This window comes from Archocentrus centrarchus, chromosome 4, assembly GCF_007364275.1.
Source record: "Archocentrus centrarchus isolate MPI-CPG fArcCen1 chromosome 4, fArcCen1, whole genome shotgun sequence".
NCBI lineage: Eukaryota > Metazoa > Chordata > Actinopteri > Cichliformes > Cichlidae > Archocentrus > Archocentrus centrarchus.
In genome coordinates this window covers 16,830,674-16,853,491 of record NC_044349.1, presented here as the reverse complement: position 1 = coordinate 16,853,491, position 22,818 = coordinate 16,830,674, and the positions used below count along the sequence as shown (strand labels likewise).

The window sequence follows — 22,818 nt, the reverse complement described above, 5'->3', positions numbered from 1 at the left end:
AAGCAAGTTTAATTTGCTGAGTTATGGGTTAAGTTTCCAAACAGACAGCAGTCTGACAGCTTCAGCAGAAGAGTGCACATTTTTTCTGCAACTCTTCCACTTAAGACTATTTTAGATATTTTGCTGATGCAGCTGTGCAGAGCGGATGTTGATGACAGCTGATGGATGCACTGACTCAGAACAAGCTAGTGTCTCTTTACACCATGTGTCCCCATAACATAACATAACAAAGTGTTTTTTTTTTTTAAGAAGAAAAATTGGTTTCATATTTCATTCTCACTTCCTCGTCTTCTACCTCAACAGCAGCAGCTCCATTGCTGAGCGGCGCATCACTCAGGGTGCTGCGAAGCGTCACCCGGGTGACACTGAGTGAGTGTTTTCTCGGAGTGATGGGATGTGGCCGGTGGCACATGACCTCCTTGAACATTTCTCTAAAGCGTGTTGACATGAGATTATACAAGATTGGGTTGACTGCTGAGCTGAGGTAGAAAAACACTCCGGAGGTGATGTGCACATACTGGAAGATTTCAAAGTGGGTGTCAGTCCAGTCGCTGATGAAACTCCACATTAACCGGTCAGTGTGAAATGGGGCCCAGCAGATTCCAAAAACAACTACCAAGACAACTGAAAAACAGCAGGAGAGAAAATGACACAATGAGAACATGTGGAGAGAATCTTAACAGCCGTTTATGTGTGTGTTGCCAGTATATGTTACAGTACACATGACATTAATGTTTCCAGCATGTTTTCTCATGCCTAATTAAATTCTCAGTGATGTAATATATGAATATTTGAGCCATAATTTAGGTGTCTGTGTTCATCTTTAATTTGCAGTCTTAACTGCATGTCTTTGGACTGTACCCGGAGAGAACTCACGCAGACACGAGGAGAACATGCAAACTCCACACAGAACAACAACATAGTGATTAGTTTGTTTTTCTTATAGGCAAGCAACCCCCACTTTAACCCTTTTCCCTGGTTTTCAAAAAACAGAATTAAGACAAAATGATAGTCCTTTCAAAAGTCAGATCTGTCCAGCCTAGATGCCGAGAAGGCGTATGATACGGTTGGATGGGAGTTCCTGTTTCAGGTAATGAGGAGATTTGGGTTAAGCGAGAGATTTGTTCAATGTATAAAAATGATTTACTCTTCCCCAACAGCAAGAATTAAAATTAATGGAAGCCTTTCAAATTGAATAGCACTACAACGAGGATGTAGGCAGGGCTGTCCATTAAGCCCACTACTGTTTAACCTCTTTATTGAGCCATTGGCTCAGGCTATCAGAGAGGAGACAGGGCTGGAGGGGGTGACAATAGGGGCTGTGGAAAACAAAATATGTCTTTACGCAGATGATGTCTTGGTGACAATTAAAAACCCTGAATCTGGTATCCCACTGCTTATGAACATCCTGGAATCTTATGGTAGACTTTCCGGTTATAGACTCAACATACAAAAGACTCAAGTCATGACATTTTCTTTTGTCCCCTCAAAACAATTAACAGCTAGCTATCGATTCAATTGGCACCAACCACAAATAGAGTATTTGGGTGTTTTATTAACAAAAAATCTCGCTCAATTATACGATGTTAATTACAAATGGATAAATAAGAAAATATATGAGGACCTGGATAGGTGGAGCCTGCTTCCCCTCGACCTCGGCAGCAGAATTCGAACAATAAAGATAAATGTTCTACCAAGACTGCTATATATGTTTGCAGCACTCCCGGTAGAGGTCCCGGCAAAACAATTCAGGGAGTGGGATAAGCATTTTTCAAGATTTATATGGAGTAATAAAAGGCCAAGAGTAAGATATTCAACTCTGCAGCTGCCTGGGGAGAGGGGAGGGATGGCCCTCCCTTGCTTTTTGGATTACTATTTGTCTGCCCAACTCAGACCACTAGTGTACTGGTGTAACCCAGTCTATGAGGCAAAATGGAAGGACATTGAGCTTTCCTTGCTGGACTTCCCTATACAGTCTGTTTTGGGCTGCTTGGACAGGCTACCCCAAGTATATCAGTTACAAAATCTGTGTGTAAGTTCCTCCTTGAAAAAGTGGGCAGAGGTGGTTAAAAAATTTCATCTCAGCAAGCAGATAAGGGTGTTAAGTTGGCCTGCATACCACCCTTGCTTCCTTCCAGCATTGATAGATCACAAGTTTAGAACTTGGGTAAAACAGGGAATCACCTCATTCTGTAAAATAATAGAAAACGGGGAGCTACTAAATTTTGAGGATCTGTGCCGGACTTACGAAGTGGGCAGAGAAGACTTCTATCGCTACTTACAGATCCGGAGTTTATTTGAGAGGGAAATCAAGTCCCATGATTTGGTTGTAAATCCAGGAATAATACAATTATTCATGGATGCATATGCTGCCAAGAGTGCAAAAGGCATCATTGGTAAACTTTACAGAAATTTCTCATCTATGAATAGGAACTCAACAGATTATATTAGGCAACGGTGGGAAAAAGAAGCAAACATAACAATTTTACAGGAAGTCTGGGGACAAATCTGGAAGAATGCACTATCCACCACAAACTCTTTAACATGGCGTGATTTTTGCTGGAAGAATTTAATCAGATTTTTTATTACACCAAAACAGAAATCAAGAATAGGTGGCTCACAAGCTGCGTGCTGGAGGGAGTGTGGGGAGGTCTGTGCGGACTGCTTTCATGTCTTTTGGGCCTGTCCGAAGTTGAAGATGTTCTGGAACGCCATAAAGCAAGTAATCTATGAAACTCTGGGTATAACTTTAGCTTTTTCTTTTACTACTATGTACCTTGGAGAATCTCCTGAAGGTCTTAGTGTAAGCGATATATACTTGCTGAGGATATTTATGATTGCAAGCAAGAAGGCAATTACTAAATGTTGGCTCCAGCTAAGCCCTCCTACCCTGAACCTCTTCATGAATATTGTAAACCTGATTCATAACATGGAGATGCTGACTTTTTCAATACGTCTTCAAAGGGAGAAAGGAGAGAGACTCTGGGAAAAATGGCACTGTTACACGTGCAAAGGCTTGGAATAGTTAACTGGTGTGAATTGGGAGTATTTTGCCCCTCTGGTTGATTTGTAACCTGTTCCTAGTGTATATATAGAATAGTAATGTGCCTGTAAAATATGATGAATAATGTGATCGCCTGGTACCTGCCCTAGCCCTCTTGTTTGTTTGGTTGTATGTTATTTTTCTAAAACAAAAAAAATAAAACCTTGTAAAAAAAAAAAAAAAAAAAAAAAAGTCAGATCTGTCAACATAGCTTGCAGCTGGTCAATAATGTTTATGTGTTAATATTTACTATACAGAACATTTATATCATCTCCTCAAGTGAATTCACTGAAAATATTTCTTTAAGTGCTGCTTTGTTCAGGACAACAGTCCATTCCAAGGCTTTCTTGGTCAATTGATGACTTATGCTGCGCAGTGTGTAGATCTCACCTTTTGCACAGACAGTGAATGGACATGAACCCTTCCTGAATTTGAATTTCAGCTGAACAAATGCACATGTGCTGTACACTGCTGACTGTGAGACAAAGCTCATCTGACTGTACATATTAGATGTGTGGTATTCAATTGTGGCACTACATGAATGTCATGTTATGAGCTGTTCTTAATTTTATGTGATACAGAAGATTGACATTGAAAAAAAAATAGTAAAAATGAATTAATAAATAAACTGAAAGACCTAGTTTGTTGTATTTGGCTTGAACTATTCAGAACATTGTTTGCTTGACAGAACATGAAGCTCGTTGTTGTTCAGAATTATGCAGTTCAACAAGTTTTCTCACAGAATCTGACTCAAAGTTCCTCCTGGTTATTAAAAGCTGAAGCTGTTTCTGGTGCTTTCATCAAAAGCATCCAGTGACTTTTCTTGACAGTCAGACATGAACTGCCTACCTTTTTCTGAGCCTCTTTGATCGTTGCCTTTCAGGCATATTGATGAAAATCTTCCAGGAATACTCTGACCTTTTAAAAGTCACAAAGATTGTTTCTGTATTTTGCACTATGCTGAAGAAATATGACCTGAGATGAGAATGATGATAACCGCAGAGGTGTCACTGTCATGCAGCCAAATGGTGTTTTTGAAATAGTGGTCAGTAAATTATTTGAATCAATTTAACTTCACTTTCACCCCCGAGTGATGCAGAAGCACATGTGAGCAATGAATGAATGAATGAATGAATGAAGTTTTATTGCCATGTGGGTGAACAAGTTCACACAATGCCGTTAAGCTTACATGAAAGACTGACAAACTCTGTTAGAGCTGCATTTATGATAGATAAAAATAATGTATCTGATATTACGCGCACACTTGATTTCACCTTTTCTTCTTGTTCTCCTTCGTCTTACTCATTTTATTGATTTATGTCAGACTACAGACTTAAAGCCATAATGACAAATGGCAAAAGAGAATGGGATCACACCAGCAAGTAAGTCTACAGCTTCCTGACCAGCAGAACACAGGTGATCCAAGTGGGCCACGTCACCAGATCCCCCCCGGACTGTGTGCTCAGCCACCTGCTGTACTTGCTGTACACCCATGACTGCAAGACCATGTCAGAGTCCAGTGTCATCATAAAATTTGCTGATGACACTGCTGTTGTGGGACTAATCTCCCACAACAATGAGACAGCCAACAAAGTCCCCCAACTGGAGGACTCGTGCTTGGAGAACCACCTTCTGCTAAATGTCAGCAAAACAAACGAACTGATTGTGGACTTCAGCAGGAAGCAGCAGAGGAACTACCATCCACTTCTCATCAGCAGTGCTGAGGTGGAAAGAGTGGAGACTTTTAAATACCTGGGAGTGACCATCTCACAGGACCTGTCCTGGACTCATCACATTAATGCCACTGTGAAGAAGGCCAGACAGCGTCTCTACCTACCCAGGTAGACCTACCTCCTGAGGGACTTTAAGGTTCCTCTCAAGGTGCTCAGGAACTTTTACACCTGCAACACTGAGAGCATCTTGCATGGGAGCATCACCATCTGGATGGGAAACTGCACCAAACAGGACTTAATGGCCTTTAAAAGGGTGGTTTCTTCAGCCGAATGGACCATCAGAACCACCATCTCCAATCTGCAGGACATTTACACCAAGCAGTGGAGGTTATAGTCTAAGAACAGCCCAGCCACCCCGGACACTCTCTCTTCTCCCTGCTCCCATCAGGCCGGAGTTACTGCTGCCTGAGGACTAAGACTGAAAGGTTGAAGAAGAGTTTTTATCCACTGTTCAACTCTGAACCCCAAACTTGACTGTTATGCACAATATAAATTATTCTATTCTGTTATGTTTGATTTGCACTATAACATGCACTTATTGACAAAGCTGCAATAACATGCCCTCATGTAAATATCAGTGACTAGAATTTAATATTTTTACCCCTTATATATTTATATCTTTTTATCTTGTATGCTGTGATGCATGAATTACTTATTTTTATTTATGTATTTTTACTATTTTACTATTGGCTGCAGGTACAAAATGCATTTCATTGTGCACTGTATTGTGTATAACTGTGCACGTGACAAATAAATAAATCTCACCTCACCTCACCCCACCCTACCCCACCCCATCCCACCCCATCCCCTGTAAAGTAGCTCATCCCAGGTTTGCTTACAGGCCTGTAAAGCAGTCAAGTCTGCAACTCTTACATAACAAAACTGTGAACTAGAAGGTAAAAGTTACAGCATTAGCTGATCAGTATACTTACACAACATTTTAGTGACCTGCCGGCGACGTGCCTTCTGCTGCTGTGTGCGGATGTTACAAAAGCTGTCTTGTCCAAAACCAGATTTTGCCTCCAGCTCTTGGTGTATCTTTTCACGCTTCAGTTGCAGTCCAATGAGCATGTAAAGAACACTGATTGTGAGCATGGGCAGAATAAAAAATAGCAAGGTGGTCACCTGGATGGTCAGGTTGTACATCCAGCGTGGTTTCACCAACATACACATGGCTGAGTCAGCAATCTCCACATTTGTGGTTCCAGCAGTACCGGTGGAACGACTGTGCAGAAAAACAATCCCATGCAGACTTGTATTGGGCACAGCACACAGCACCGATACACCCCACACAGTGAGAATGACTCTCTTAGCGTGAGTACGTGTCACAACGTACTTTGCGCGCAGTGGGTGGACCACAGCAATGTAACGCTCTACGCTCAATGCCGTCACGTTTAGGATGGATGCCAAGCAGACAGTCTCAAATAAGAAGGTCTTAAAGTAGCAGCCTCCTGTTCCCAGGAGAAAGGGGTAGTTTTGCCACAGCTCATAGAGCTCTAATGGCATGCCAAACAGTAGCACTAACAGGTCTGACACTGCCAAGCTGAACAAGTAGTAGTTTGTTGGAGTCCACATGACTTTGTTGCGTGCAATGACAGTGCAAGTCAGCACATTCCCCACAACGCCCACCAGGAAGATGACAAGATAGATCAGGCAGATGGGGAGGAACAGAGGTGATCGACGAGGACCCAGATATTTTTCTAGGTACCCTTCCTCTGTCAGACATGTATGATCATAATCAATATGGCTCCCATTCATGCCATGAGTAATATTAGTACACTCTTCTCCTTTAGGACAAAGCCACTCTCCATTTTCAGTCATTAGATCAAAAGAGCAGTTGAAAGCTGACATCTTGCTGAAGTATTCAGGCTCACTATCTGGAAAAAAGCAGAGGAAACAGTTATTAGCCAGTTGGAAACACCTTAAAATACACAAAACTGTGAATAGTGTGTAACAACTGTTTAACAGCTGGCAACAGCTTCATTTTTCAACATGACAGTGATCCCAAACACACTGCCAATGCAGTAAAAGCATACGTGGATAGAAAAACACACAGTGGAACACCATCTGTCATGGACTGGCCTCCCCAGAGCCCAGAGTTCAACATTACTGAAGCAGTGTGGGATCATTTTGACAGAGAACAAAACAAAAGGCAGCCAACAGAAGAGCTTTGAAGAAGACCGGAAAACGATTCCTGAAGACTACTTAAAAAAAAAGACAAGAAAGCTGCTTAAGAGAGTTCAGGCTGTGTGGAAGAATAAAGGTGGCCACATCAAATACTGACTTTCAAGATCACTGGAATTGTACAAACTCTGTTTTTGCCTTATTGTCTGTATTTCTATGCATGTTTGCATGCATTTTGATAAATCACTGCACCTATTTCCTTATATTTTGCTATTTTTCAAGCAAAATATAAATAATTGAACTAACAAAACTAGCAAATAATCATTGCTCAAATGTTTGTACAGAAACAATAAACATATACTGAGTAGTTACATATTACTTTATGCAAGTAATTCCTTGGCTTGATTAGCTTCAAAAACTCTGATGAGCCCACATTATGTTACATCAGTTATTAAAAGTGTTTATTATAATCTTTTTTTGTATATTTCTCTCTCTCTTCTGGTGTGGTTGAGCCCAGCTACACACAGGACATCTATTAAGAGACATTTCTCATTGACTGATGTTACTGTACCTCCCTTTCACTGAATAAGTATCTATATTCATTTTTTCTACCACTCCAATTATTATGCAAGACAGGAATATTAATCTTAGTCATTTAAGCAAATTTGTGATGACATCTAAAATAGATTGCAATTTAACAGAGATCAAAATATTGGTGATGACTGCAAATGTGGATGCGTCATCTATAAACATAAAATGAGTTTTTTTCCCCCTCATCTTACATTCATCTTTCTCCATCTTTCCTCACCAGTTCCCTCAGATCTGAATTAGATCAGCCATTACTGTTGTTTCAGTGGGTTTTGTGTTCACTTCTGACAGTGAACAGAAGACTGAGTGATTGAATAAGCTGAAATTGCCATCTGTTTCCTGCACATATAGATCTTTAAAAGCTTTATGTTGGTGCTTCAGTGTATACAAATATGCAGAATTTTCTGGAAACTAATTTGAAAGGTAACCTCATTAGAGAGATCGCTTTATTGACCTCAGACACTGCTCTGTAAAATACAGTCAAACACAATTCTTCTATGAGAGGAGCTTTACAGGAGGACAAACAGTCACTAAACCTGCAGTTTCAAGGAAAAGACTGTTTCTAGTCTGCATTTTTGGTGTTTGGTCACATTTTTTTCAATATAATAACAGATTTGAGGCTTTCAGAAATTTGTTCCTGTTATATTCATTATTTGTTTTGACTTACTCTAACCACTCTTCTCTCTTTGTGCCATTTTCAGCAGCAGTATGCAGCTCTGTTCATTGATAATGTTCCATTAAGCATCCTGTCTGCGAAGGACCAAAAAAAACCAAAACAAAAAAAAAAACAGCAGAGATGAAAAAGTATGTGATGAACAAACTTGTACATTTACCAGTTACCATTTACCTGTTACCCCTAATGCACATGTTTCCAATTTGCTGCAGATTTATAATTCTATTTTTGGGAACAGCCTCTAAAATGTTTGAACACTTCAGTTATTAGCAAACAGTCAAACAGGCAAAGGATTCAGGTTGTAGTTAGCAACACTTGTATAAATTCATTGCTACTTTGTGTCTTTTCATGGAATTTGTTGACATTCAGAAAATATAAAAGATAAAATTAGTCTCTTTATCATTTCTCTGAATTTATTTCACTTGCAGGAGTACAGCCTACACTAAGGAGACTGCAATAAAAGAAATATCTGATCTGGTATTTTTCTTTCTTTCTTTTTTTCATCACATTTGTTCTTTGATTTTAGGTGGGTGGAAAAGAGGAGCGTTAGTGCAAGAGGTGGGGCACTCCACCTGTGAATATCCATATAATGGTAAACGATGAATCACACAAATTTTATTTATTTTTTTGTTAGTGGGGAGTCATTTAACATTGAGTGTACTGTACGTAATTGCAGCACATATCAAATGCTGAGACTGAGACATTTTATTGAATTTAAAAATAGATGCTAATTTTGAATTTCCTGCCAGCAACACATTTCAAAGGCCACAGCCATTATTTACGTTACAATATCTTTCTTTTAATAAGCTTGCAATGTGTCTTGTGCTACATTTAAACACACTGCACTTTGTCACTAAATCCATGCATGTAGCTTTGCAGCAGCATATGCTGCTATTAAAAGATTTTTTTTTCAGGGAACTTGCTGAAATAAGCAAGCCCAATTCTGCATTCTCACTGCCAGCAATATATCAGTGTGAAGCTCTCTTCATGCTGTTCCAGGGAGCGCAAATCAATAAACTTCATCATCTGTATGTGAGTGTGTGTTTGTGTATGAGATTATGTCAAACTACAACCTTGAGATGCACAGTGTAGCAGGAACTGCTAAAATGAGTACTTTGACAGGTATTTATATGGTTCTGACACACACACACACACACACACACACACACACACACACACACACACACACCCACACACACACACACACACACACACACACACACACACACACACACACACACACACAGTAAATACACTAACATGACTTTACACAACTACTTTGCAGACAAAATCAAAATAAAGATTGACTTCAAAATGGGTCTAGACTGAGTACTGTGTAAAGTACTTTTCCAAAATTGCTCTTTAATTTCCGGTGTATTTGTTGCTCCTCGTGTGAAATACCTTTTTTTCTGGTGCATAAACATGGAATATTTTCATAGTCTGCACAATATAGACTCTGCTTATATACTAGCTGATATAGTAGCTAAGGCACTTGACACAGCAGCTGAATTTAAATGTCTGAGATTGAGGTAAAAAATGTAATATTTCTATTTTCCAAGTGAAAAGTGGATAATAATAATGAAAGTAAATGCTGTCTTTCCCAGATTCATATGAATTACACTTGAAAACACTACAAGGATTTTCAGAGCAGTTATATGTGATGCAGAAGACCACTATACTTGCAGCACAGTTTCTGTATTGTGCTTTTCATCAGGTTGCATTTTTTTACTTGTTGACTGAAACCTTTTGGGACATCTGGACAGAAAAAAGCTCAGAACAGTCAGTGATACGGCATGTTTACTGCACACTTCTCCATTGTGCCCGCCCAGTGCATTATAATGAATTGTATACAACAAACTATTCCCCCGTGATAACAGAGTGTACTACCCTGCCATAAATTAGTTCTAGTGTCAGAAGTATCTCCATACTCTAGTCCCTGATGTCCGAGTTAGTTCTACTTTGTTGGAAAAAAATGCTAAAGTACTTTATTATATTTGCATTTTTAAAATGAAGTCTCAGAGAGAAGCTTGTGGTATATAATGAGACAGAATATATTGATTCTGCTTCTACTCCAAGAAATAACTCAGTGTAGCAATAACAAACCCATCTTGCATCCATATAAATTTGGATCCAGTATGAGAATAGCTTTGATGTAGATGGACATATTATATTATCCTAAGAATTTTGTAAGTTATATATCTGGAAGACTAGTTGGATTACTGTTTTGACAATTAACTTTTGTATGATGTGCTGTCCATCCATCCATCCATCCATCCATCCATCCAATTCATGATCAGTAGGGGGGCTGAATGAGTCTAACTTCATGCATGGCTTTAACAAAAAAAAAATAAATAAAAGCTTGGATGACCCTTAATCTTCTTTAATCTTCCTTTAATCTTCTTTCTACAATATTTATGAAATTTCTTCCATTTTATGAAATCTTATTGATCCAAAGCCATAAAAATAACCTGTCCTCTCTTCTGTCTTTCTCCATCTTCGAGATTGACGTTGTCACACTTTAATATTAATAATATTCTTTATAAATGGAAAATACAGCTAACATATTGCCATCTACCCAGCCAAGCTGCATACTGAAAGCATCTTGTGTGCGTTCCATGTTATTTGCTGAGCTCCTTGAAGTGCTGCATTTAAAATTACCTCCTACTTGAGAAAAAAAAAAAATATGTTTACCTTTATTACCCTCCAGCTATGCTGGATATGAGTACAGTGATTTGAGTTTACTGTGATCTAAATGCAAGAATGCACAGACAAGGATGAAAAGGGAAAACGTTTGTGGTTTGACTACAGAGGAAAGACCTTGGAGTGACATTTCTTTCTGACTCTTTGAGTGAATGTCTGCCTGGAAAAAGCTGGAAAAAGTGAACCTCCCTGACATTGTTATGTATGAATCTTGCAATTAGATTTATTTACTTTGGTGCCACAAGACTGGCATAACACCTGTGTGTACACTGCCCCGAACTTTATTTTTTTAACCTGTCCTGTCTGGAAGCTGTAGCAAAGATTAACAAAGATTAATTAAGCTGTTTAATTAAATTTAATCCAATTCAGTTCAATTAAATACAGCCCTGAACTGTATTCAGTCGAACTGAATTGCATCAAACTTAATTAATTATTCAAATTTGAAATAGTAAAAATTTAGAAATTGTACTTTTTCACAAAGTTGGATAATTTTCATTTCCACCTGAGAGAAGATGTGTTTCCATGGAAATCTCTGAGATAAGTTATTGGATTATATTTTTTGGTATCAAATGGAAACAGATCCCCTATATTTGAATGTTGATTGCTCACTCTTCTAGGCCAGTGAGCAAAGAAATCAATGATCTAGTTTGCAACTGTTAACACAGCACCACAATCCATATGTTACCCAGAAGCTTTTGCCACTCTGCAAGTTGTCAGAGTTGCAGTTGTCATGGTTTTTGTCTCTAGAGTAGAGACTATACTTATCACTTTTCTAGCATGATGTCACAAATGATCAAAATCATGAGTCCAAATCACGAGCATCTGCCTTCAGAAAAGTCAACAGACAAAAATAACATTCTGCCTCAGCAAAGTCATCATGACACCGTCTCTTACGAAAGTCAAAAATGTCATTTCTTGGTGGACTGGAGTGTTTTTACAAGCATAAAAAAATAAAACTTAAATGCTGAATTTGGATTCCCTAGCTATGAGTCATTTTAAACCATCTCTTTTATAACACATATTAATCCACATAGAACATGTCTCTCTCTATCTTTTCCACACGAGAATCTTGCAATGTTTATGATTTATTGTACCACTATTTTGACCCTTTTCCACATGTTTTTCTTTCTAAACAAGTCAAATAACTTATTCGTCTCTAATGGAGTTAATGCCACAAAAAAGAACCTATAAGAGTTTGAGCATCACATATCTAATTTACAGTATGTGAAGATGGACTAAATTATTGCTGATGCACCAGGAAAAAAAAAACCACATCATTTTGTATTCATAAAAACACTTGTATGTAGCGCTTGTAAAACAAATGTTAGGCTGATTTTTTTTTTTTAACTAACCTTTTGTGCTTTTAATTCAGTGATGCTTTCCCCTGCAACCAAGCTCAATTTGAAAGAAAGGGACCTAGACAAATGAAGACTACAGCAACACTCGATTTAAACTGTAGCTTCAGTTTCAGCCATTTTCATGCAAAAAGCATTTATCGCTGATAGAAAAACATATTTAGTTTCATCACAATTAAGTGCTGAAATTGAACGATGCAGTAGTATGAATACATATTACTGCATCGTTCAATTTCAGCACTTAATTGTGTCTGCAAATGAGACATCTCTAATCCTAAAAAGTGACACTGTTAAAATACTGTTACTATGGTACTGAAAAAAAAAAAAACTACAGGTAATTTCAAAGAATTGTAGATTTATTATCTGGTTGACAACATAATGACACCCAAGATTTTTAAAGCTTGAGTAGTGAAGGGATTCCTATAACAGATAGTGGCTGAACATTACACTGATTTAGCTTCAGATGGCAGAATATAAGCTTTATAGCGAGTATAATTTTTCTTACCTCCAGTGTGTGTTGGTATTGTTGTTGGTAATCCTTTGCGTAAACCCAGACTGGAGTCTTGAGTCTGAACAACGTGCGGCTCTTTTAGTCCACTCTCCTCCTGGTCTGTCGTTCTCTCCTCCAGCCTCACTCGCAGTTACACACATACATACAGCACACACACACACACACACACAGACACAGGCACACACACGCACACACACGTGTGCTCCCTTTTTTCTGTCATCCTTCCGGCACATCAGACTCCCAGAAATGAATGTTCAAAACACAGTCAGACATTTAAAACCGCATGTATAGTTCTTTCCAATGCAAACGCTATTAAAAATGACTATGATTATATTAAAGTAGTAATACAAGCTGTGCTCCCTTCAATTCACACTCAGACATCAATCAGAAATTCAGCTTTCATTACAGCTTCTGTAGGCTGTAAAATATACTTACACACAATTCCCTTGGACCACATGTAGATGGTAGTTTTCTTTAAACCTTGTTAGGAGTTGGGCATGGTTTTGGTTACATGTCTGTGAAGGAAGAGGCATTGGCTCCTACAGCGCTGCAGTCAGTCGGAAATTTTTTTTTTTTAGCTCCTCTGCAGGGAGCTTGGCGGACACATCTTATCACTAAAAGGTGGTGTGTAGAAGCATTTTTTAAGGCCATTCATCTTGTGACTCTACAGGTTGTCTGCTACTAAGCTGCACAGTGCTTGAAAATTTAACTAGGTGCTGGTTTTCTGCACTGAATGTTTTTTGAATGTACTGTATTCCTAATCCTTGGTTTTATTACTCTTAAATTTTGCACACACCATTTTATTGATTATTACTCAGCTGAAAGCAATGGAAGCATGGAACCCCTTTACTATATATATATATATATGCAATTCCACCCATAAAAAGGCCCAAATCTTACTGTTTTAACCGAATTTATCTTCTATTTGTTTAAATTTGTCTTCTGACACTTCTTAGTATCACTTCCAGCAAGCCAAACATTCAGACATGGACAAAATTGTTGGTATCCTTCCATTAAAGAAACAAAGACCCCACAATTTGAAATTTGAAAATCAGACATTGCTTTTGAATTATGGTTCAACAGAATTATTTTTAAGAAACAAACTAATGAAATGATGGATTCCACTAGAAAAGACTGAAAGTGACCATAGGGACATGTTAAACTAAGGTTTGTCCTGTAATTAGCATCACAGGTGTTTTCAAAGGGTGGAAAGTAGCCACTGTGGTGTTTGCATCATGGTGTGTACCACACTGAGTATGGATCACAGAAAGCTAAAGAGAGAGCTGTCTCAGGAGATGAGAAAGACAATTATTGACCAGCATGTTAAAGGTAAAGGCTATAAGACCATCTCCAAGTAACTTGATGTTCCTGTGACTATAGTTGCACATATTATTCAGAGGTTTAAGGTCCACAGGACTGTAGCCAACCTCTCTGGATGTGGCTGCAACAGAAAAATAGATGACAAATTGAAGAGATAGATAATATGAATGGCTCGTAGCCCATTGCACTCACCTCTGTGGTGAGAGACTCATCAAGATGCTCATCACCTCCTCACTGCCCACCAGCCTTGACCCACAGTTTGCATACTGATCCACATTGCTGGACAGATCCACAGACAGCACCACAGCCTTCCTTCTCTACAAGACCCTTTCCTATGTGGACACTGGTAAGCGAACTATGTGAGAGTACTGTTTGTACACTATAGCTTCAAGCTGTTCAACCTGGGCCTGGATACCTCCCTGTGCAGGTGGGTTTTACAGCTTCCTGACCAGGAGACCATAAGTTGTACGAGTGGGTCACCTTACCTCATCCCCCTCACCCTCAACACCAGATCCCCCCAGGGCTGTGTGCTCAGCCCTCTGCTGTGCTCGCTGTATAGCCATGACTGGGAGGCAACGTCAGAGTCCAGAGTCATTGTAAAATGTGCTGATGACACCGCTGTTGTGGGACTAATCTCTCACATAAATAAGACAGCCTAGGGAAGGCCCCACCTGGAGGACTGGTGCTGGGAGAACCACCTCTTGCTGAACATCAGCAAAACAAAGGAACATCTGGAGTTCAGCAGGAAGCTGCAGAGGGACTACTATCAAGCATCTTAAGTGTTAGCATCATCACCTGGATGAGAAACAGCACCAAACAGGACTTCATGGCCCTTAAAAGGGTGGTTCGTTCAGCTGAATGGGCCACCCTCTCCAACCTGCAGGACCTTTAGACCAAGCAGTGCAGGCTAAAGACTAAGAAGATCCTTAAACAGCCCAGCCAGACACTTTCTTCTCCCTGCTCCCATCAGGTTGCTTTGCTGCATCTGGCACAGGGTGTCTTGAATCTGTGTAGGGTACCATGAAATCTCAAGGCTATCAAGGCATTCTGGGGTGAAAATGTGCTGCCCACTGTCAGAAAGCTCTGTCTTAGTGGCAAGTCATGGGTCCTCCAACAGGATAATGACCCAAACGCAGCTAAAAACACCAAAGGAATGGCTAAGAACAAAACATTGGACTATTCTGAAGTGGCCTTTGATGAGGCCTGATCTAATTGCTATTGGACATCTGTGGAAGGAGCTGAAAAATGCAGTCTGCAGAAGGTACCCTTCAAAAAAAAGGTTGTGCAACAAAATATTAAGTTAAGGGTTCCATCATTTTTGTCTAGGCCAGTTTCATTAGTTTGTTTTTAAAAATAATTCTATTGAGCCACAATTCAAATGCAATGTCTCATTTTCATTAGTTAATTTTCAGTACATTTTTACTTATTACTTTTGTCAGTTTCAAGTTTCAGTGATCGTCGTGGGGTTTTCTTTCTTTAACTGAAGGGTACAATTTTGTCCATGTCTGTAGCTCTCTGAAAGTCCTGTGCTGCCTGGTTACACACTGTGATGGCTATGATTTCATCATGGTCTTCAGACCTGCACAGAGAACAAATATCAACTTTCGTGACAAACAGACACATTTTCATGTTTCCCTACAAATCAGACAACAGTCAGCAGTCTTTAGTGAAAGAGTCTGCAGTATCCCCAAAAACGACACAACAGGAGACAAGCATGGCCAAGAACATGCTTCTTTTTATTTATTTACTTATGACATTTACAGCGGGACACAGTGAAATTATCCCCCTGGATCAGACTGTCAGTGTAGTGTTATAATTTTTTGAGGTGTCTGAGGTACAACAAGCACCCAAAACAACTGAACTGTGGCTCATCTCACTGTGCCATCAAAAGTGTAAAAACATGCACATTTAATTTAAAATCTTTTTATTTTTCCACACTAAAACAATCATTGCTACCATCTGACATACTCACCATCTTTCTAGTGCAAAATTAATTTTAACTTCAAGGCTCTCTCTCTCTCTCTCTCTCTCTGTGAGTGTGTGTGTGTGTGTGTGTGTGTGTGTGTGTGTGTGTGTGTGTGTGTGTGTGTGTGTGTGTGTGTGTGTGTGATGAGCAATCCACACATGTGTCTAGATCTGTCCTGGAGTATAATCAATACTTAAATGTACCAGCCTTTGTAACTTCTTCAGCACACTGTGCAACTAGGGACATTGTTGAAGGTTCAGTACTGTTGGGTGGAGGCAAAATGTATGCACACTTGAACTTTCATATTATTTGTGCATGCACCAAACACTTATCCAAAACCACAGTTAGCTCCAACTGTGATCACCCTCTAAGGCCATGGGAATGAAAGTATTAGATTACTGTCCACTGCCCGCATATCTAAATCGCTTCCGCCAGAATATTTCATGATTCAGAAGAAAATTCATTGTTTGAACGAAAATCTACTGGCAGTCCTAGTAAGGTGCAAAAACACAGTAAAATGTATGATGTACAGGGGACTGATGATTGTCAAGCATCCCCAGCAATGACTGATGCCAGTTTGGGTTGGCTTTTTTTGCCCACTATGCCTGTGACTACAAGCCAGTCTGCATTCACTGTGGTGAATACATTGAGGGAGTTGATCCCAATGATGAAACATACCCCCCCGGTGCAGGGACAAGCAAAGATGAATTCATTTCTGAGTTGATTTGAGCAGTTCTGATCTTTCCACACAACCAGGTTTCATGGCATTTACACCACGCTAGTGATGCCTCTCTGAAGATCACAGGGAGTGAGGGTCAAGAAGTGTATTGGACTGAGTTGTGTTTTGTTTACATATGGGTTGTGATAAGAAAAACTAAGAGAAGTCTTTGTGTAAGCAATTTCCTAATGCTTACACAAATTTTTACACAGCAATTTCCTAATGCTGTGAACCTGTTCACCCATATGGCAATAAAAACCTTCTGATTCTGATTCTGATTCTGTGTAAAGTCTTTCAAGGTGTTAAAATCCTGTGTATTCAGTGGTTGAGTACAGGCCTGTTTCTGCTAGCTTCTCCCAAACATGTTATACACCTAGGCCCAGTTTCCCGTACAGGGATTATGTCTAATCCTGGACTAAATACTTTTTCCTATTTTGGTCTTCATTGACTTTTTCTTTTTAGTCTAGGACCATTATTAATCCATAACTGGGAACCGGGCTGATAATGTTTAACTTAATGGGAGATAAAGAGGGCCACCCACAATCTCTTAAATACACAATTAAAATTACACAAATACATTTTGTGACAATAAATAACGATAGACATGTCAGCTGAGACTACACAGAGTGTCTCATTACTTGAAAGAAATTAAATGCCACCATCTTGAACTGCAGCACACAACAGCAGCCTACTCCACGTACTGCTGTGCAGCCCAGTAAACCAGCAGTGTAACAGGACACTTTCTCAGTCAGCTGCAGCTTCTGGTGGGGGAGTATAATTTCCAGCTTTTTCCAGACTGACCAGGCCACAGGAAGAGAGGTGCTAACTGGTGAGCTGACATTGAACCTTCAAAATAAGAGCACAGGCTCGCGCTTGTTTTCTGTCTATTTATTTATATTTAATATTTTAATACATATTCATGAATGTGGCCATATATGTGTTCATAATTTGTATCTTTGAATGTTTATTTTGAATGTTTATCAAGTCACTGATTCAGATATGAATTATGATTTATAATTACACAGGATTAAGCATTTAGGCTGACGATACATGAAATTTTATATTTTCCAATAGAAATTGTATTCTTGTTATTTCACAGATTTAAACAAGCAGTCATTTGTGAGCTACTGTGGTACAGCAAAGGCTTTTTTTTAATGTAAATCTTTAAAACATTAAAAATGACTTTTGATGCAGCAGTTACAGTTCTTACTTTTGATGCAGCTGGGGTAATAATTTTCCCACAGTCATTTTGTACTGGACAGAGTGGTAATTTGGCACTGTAAAAGGTTATTTTTACCTTAACCAGGATGCAGCCTGTGGTTTCTCTTAAGTTACCTCGAAAGATTGATGCCATTTTTATTAATATCTACCCATGTTAATGTGTTTAATGTGTTTTTTTTTAATGTACCGATTCAAACAATCCCTAGGCTAAGTGTAGAAGACAGAAGCAGACACTGCTAGAGCAGAGAGGTTATCCAACAACCAACCTGCATGGTGATTCCTGGTGGTTTGGGAAAGCTAGTTGACCTCTCCTTGCATGTCATAATGACACAACTGGTTTACATACTAACTTAACTAAACATCTCTGCAAAACTACGCTGATTACAGTGATACTGGACGCAACATCACAGCTGTTACTTCTATTCATTCAGTTTTAAGCTGTTTAAAAACTAACAGTTGTACAGAGTGAATTTTTAGGGTCAGATGTCTCAATCAAAAGGAAGGGTCTGTGAAGGAATATTTTCTTTGCTGAGTGAGTGGTAATTAAAAGGTAAGTAATTGTTCATTGTTGAATACCATAATCTGAGTCACTGGTGACAATGAATTATGTCGTTCCCAAGCATGATGATAAAGGGTACCAATTCTCTGGGGAAGTACAGTCCAAACAATAATATAATGTCTTGACTTCAGAGAGTGATGGCATGAAAGGAATTTCTATATGATGTGTGTTTTTTTACACAACCTGAAGAGACACTTGGGATCAGGGTTATATCGCACAGTTCTACTGTGTTTTGTATATTAAATTCAATTAATTTTATTTATATAGCTCCAAATCACAACAAACAGTTGCCTCAAGGTGCTTTATATTGTATGGTAAAGACTATACAATAATTACAGAGAAAACCCAACAACCAAAACTACCCCCTATGAGCAAGCACTTGGCAACAGTGGGAAGGAAAAGTACTTTTTAACAAGAAGAACCCTCCTGCAGAACCAGGCTCAGGGAGGGGCAGTCATCTGCTGTGATCAGCTGGGGGTGAGGGAAGGGTATCATGACAAAAAACACAGTACGGAAGAGAGCCAGAGATTAATAATAACCAATGATTAAATGCAGAATTGTGTATACATGCACAGACTGAATAGAGATGAGTGAAAAAGTAATGCGCAGTGCATCATGTGAACCTCCCCCAGCAGCCCAAGCCTATTGCAGCATAACTAAGGGACGGTTCAGGGTCACCTGATCCAACCCCAACTATAAGCTTTATCAAAAAGGAAAGCTTTAAGCCTAATCTTAAACATATAGAGGGTGTCTGATCATGGAAATCCCATCATAGTGCTCTAAGGTAAAATACAAATACACTAAGTCTTAAAGCTTTTTGTAAACTGTGAGATTGCTCCTCTAAAATTGCAGAATAACCAATTTTAAAGCAGCAGGTAATTACATCAGCAACTTTAAATTGTTCCATTTTATTCAGGTCAAATAGCAGGAATGTGGCTGCTTTGAAAAATAAGATTTTACTGCTGTTGCAATAAGTTAGGACGTGTAAAAGACCAGACAAAAGACCAGGAAAACATGAGGTCCAGATGGTGTGTCACCGTCCTGGCAATCAGTGTCTGCACTGATCAGCTGGCCACAATCTTCACAGTGATCTACACTCCGCAATCATCCCAGTCTCCAAGAAACCCTGTGTCACTGGGTTAAATGACTACAGATCTGTCGCCCTGATGTCTGTAGTCTCCACTGTCCCCCCTCACCTTACTCTGTGTTTGCTGTGGAAACCTTCAGTTTTCTGGGTTCCACAATCATCTGAAAGGCCCAGCAGGGGATGCACTTCCTGCACCAACTGAGGAAGTTCAATCTGGCTCAGGACCTATCGATCCATTTCTACATTGCAATAATCCAGTCTGTTCTCTGCACATCCATCACTCTGTAAAATGGTATGAAAGAGAAGAATTTAGAAATTATATTTATTGGAACATTATTATCTGGCAGCTGAATCACACTGCTTTCCAGATTCAGTGAACAACTGGCCTTTGGAAAGTAATTTCATTACCAGGCATTTTAATGAACTCATATCCCTCATTTTAGGAGGCAAAATAAATGATTCAGTAGCAGGCAGGTATCTCATGGCATTTTGGTTTTTCATGAATGGCAAATCTTCACTGAACAGATGTTTACCTGCACCAGACAGGACAGATGCATATTAAGTGATCACCCTTACCTTTTGCTTGTCCTTAGCATGGTCTGGAGAAAAACCAAGAAACAAACAAAAAGACAATAAAATAAAACGAACAAACAAAAAAGATCTTTGTCTATTTTTTTTTAAAAATAATGGTTAAAATAAATCATCAGATGACAGAAAGAATAGCAATGTGTAAAGTGGAGATTACAGACAAATCAGGGGTGTTTTATTTAGGCCAAAACATTTAAATAAAAATGTGCTCCTGTTGTCAACATGATTTACTTCTCAGAGCCAAGATTTTATCCTTTTAATTCTGCATGCTTTCCAAGCAAGTCCCTCCAGTGAGACTGAAAAGATAGACATGCTGAGCTGGATTGTCAGATTTCTTGTTTTAGGCACTGTGGTGTCAGTGTAGATTGTGTTATAACCATGACAGTATGATAGCTTGTCCTTTCAGTGAAATCCACCAGTTTTTGACATTGTTTGACATGCCAGCTGGCTGAGATGCCTAGAGGTTATAAGCCAGGCTAAACAGCTGATGACAAGTGCTTTTCATCGTAAAACACTAACTACAAATCTAGACTTCCAATTCCAGAAAGAACAAAAAGGCCAAAGAACAGTTACATATTAATTTCTATATCTCTTAATTACCGCTTTCTTAGAAAAACATGTTTATTACTTTGTTGTTTGAAAAACAGAAAATTCAGTTTTTGGCATGAGAAAGTTGGATTTTTGGCACAGGTTGTACTGCAAGTTCTGGATGCAGTGTAGGCCAGTTATACAGTTACATGTATTCGAACCTGTATTCATATGCAGTATACCACTGCTGTCTATCACACATGTGTTTTTCAGGACAAGCCAAAGGCCAAATCATGAATACACACAGAATGACAGATGGAGCATAATGCATTTTTAATTTGAACAACATCATGAGACATCAAGATAATGAGGCAGACGTAAACTATTTAAATCTCTGGATAAACCTTTTGATCATCTACAAATAAATTTCACTAAACTCGTACCATGTGAAGTTAAAAAGTGTTGCTTGGTGTTTGTTAATGTGCTCTCAAAATGGGTGGAAGTGCTCCATTCTAGCACATAGAGTGCAGGTGGAGTGGAGTGCATAGGACTGGGACGGAAGAATATCTTTATTGCTCTAAAATTCTTTCCATTGTTACATACGCTATATTGCCAAAAGTATTCGCTCATCTGGCTTCACACCCATTCTTAATATGGGTGGGTTTAATATGATGTCGGCCCACCCCTTCCAGCTATAACAGCTTCAATGCTTGTGGGAAGGCTTTCCACAAGGTTTAGGTGTGTGTTTATGGGGATTTTTTGATCTTCCAGAAGCACATTTGTGAGGTCAGACACTGATGTTGGATGAGAAGGCTTGGCTCGCAGTCTCTGTTCAAATTCATCCCAAAGGTGTTCTGCCGGGATGAGGTCAGGACTGTGCAGGCCAGTCAAGTTCTTCCACACCAAACTTGTTCTTCCATGTCTTCATGGAGCTTGCTTTGTGCACTGGTGCACAGTCATGTCGGAACATCCCCAACCAGGGCTGGACTGGGACAAAAAATCGGCCCTGGCATTTTTGGCTTAGACCATGGTAACAGACTCTGTGACCCTAACCTGGCAGGTTTTATCCAACAAACTCTGAGTGTCTCTCTGACTCCGCCCCTCCTGCTGCACCTGAACCACCTGTCTGACACTCCCATTCATTTCCTCCTTCATAAAGTTGCTGCAAAGCAGTCTGAGGACCGAATTCATCTGCAGACATTTATGTTTCTACAAGCACTGAAAGCCCAGTTAGACGTTAGTTCATTATTTTTGTACGTAACCTGAAGCTTTTACAGTCGTTCACTCGTCAACAGGCTGTAAGGACGGAGACAGTGATGATGTCACGGATTTATAATGAGCGCAGCTGTCAGACTGTCAGTCAGTTCCTCTGAAACATTTACTGTAGTTACTGTAGCATCACTGTTACATCACACTGATCTGGATGAAGCTTTAGACGCAGAACACACCGTGGATGGAAAAATGTCCGGATCCTGGAGATGATGTGAATGAGTGAAGATGAGGCTGAAATATTTGAAGACTTGAAAACTGAACTTAATTGATTTAAAGTGACTTAAATTATGTCATTTTGAAGGTTACGTTGTCTGAAATTCAGAGTGTGAATTTCCACATATTTTCCACTGAAAATCACCAAAATCGCTGATCATAGGCTCTATAACGCATCCGCAAACTGTGTCCGAGTCCACCCGCGCAGCAGGAGGATCCAAATGGATCAGGTCCAGATCCAGTTCAGGCTCCAGTTATTTTGCAGCTCATCCAGTCTGGATCTGCTCATAATGGCTTCATCTTCCCGACACGATCTGCATTCTTTAATTAAAATGCCTCATCCTCTCAAAATGTACTGAAATATTTAAAATGTATAAAGCTGAGACATTTGTCATAGCATGTTTGCCAGCTGTTCTGGAACGGGAAACGGGAGAACGAGTTGATCAACTCAGAGTAGGTTTATAAACTCAAGAGTTTGTTGAACATGCTTTCTGGAATAGGCCCCTGATCTTCACTATTTCTCACGTCTGTTTTTTGTCTGTGTTTGATTATAGATTGCTCCATTTTGCGCAGTGACTATATTGCACTAGCTAGCTTGTAGAATCACCGCTGCCGTGTA

General features: G+C 39.4%; 1 protein-coding gene across 1 annotated transcript; it reads right to left on the bottom strand.

Annotated features, from left to right (window-relative positions):
- Positions 1 to 244: 244 nt before the first annotated feature.
- nmur1a (neuromedin U receptor 1a) lies at positions 245 to 12,808 on the bottom strand. Its single transcript, XM_030727212.1, has 3 exons — positions 12,722 to 12,808; positions 5,709 to 6,653; positions 245 to 624 (listed from the first exon to the last, which is right to left on the bottom strand). The coding sequence occupies exons 2-3, from the start codon at positions 6,625 to 6,627 to the stop codon at positions 245 to 247; spliced, it is 1,299 nt and encodes a 432-aa protein (XP_030583072.1). The 5' UTR covers positions 6,628 to 6,653; positions 12,722 to 12,808.
- Positions 12,809 to 22,818: the final 10,010 nt, after the last annotated feature.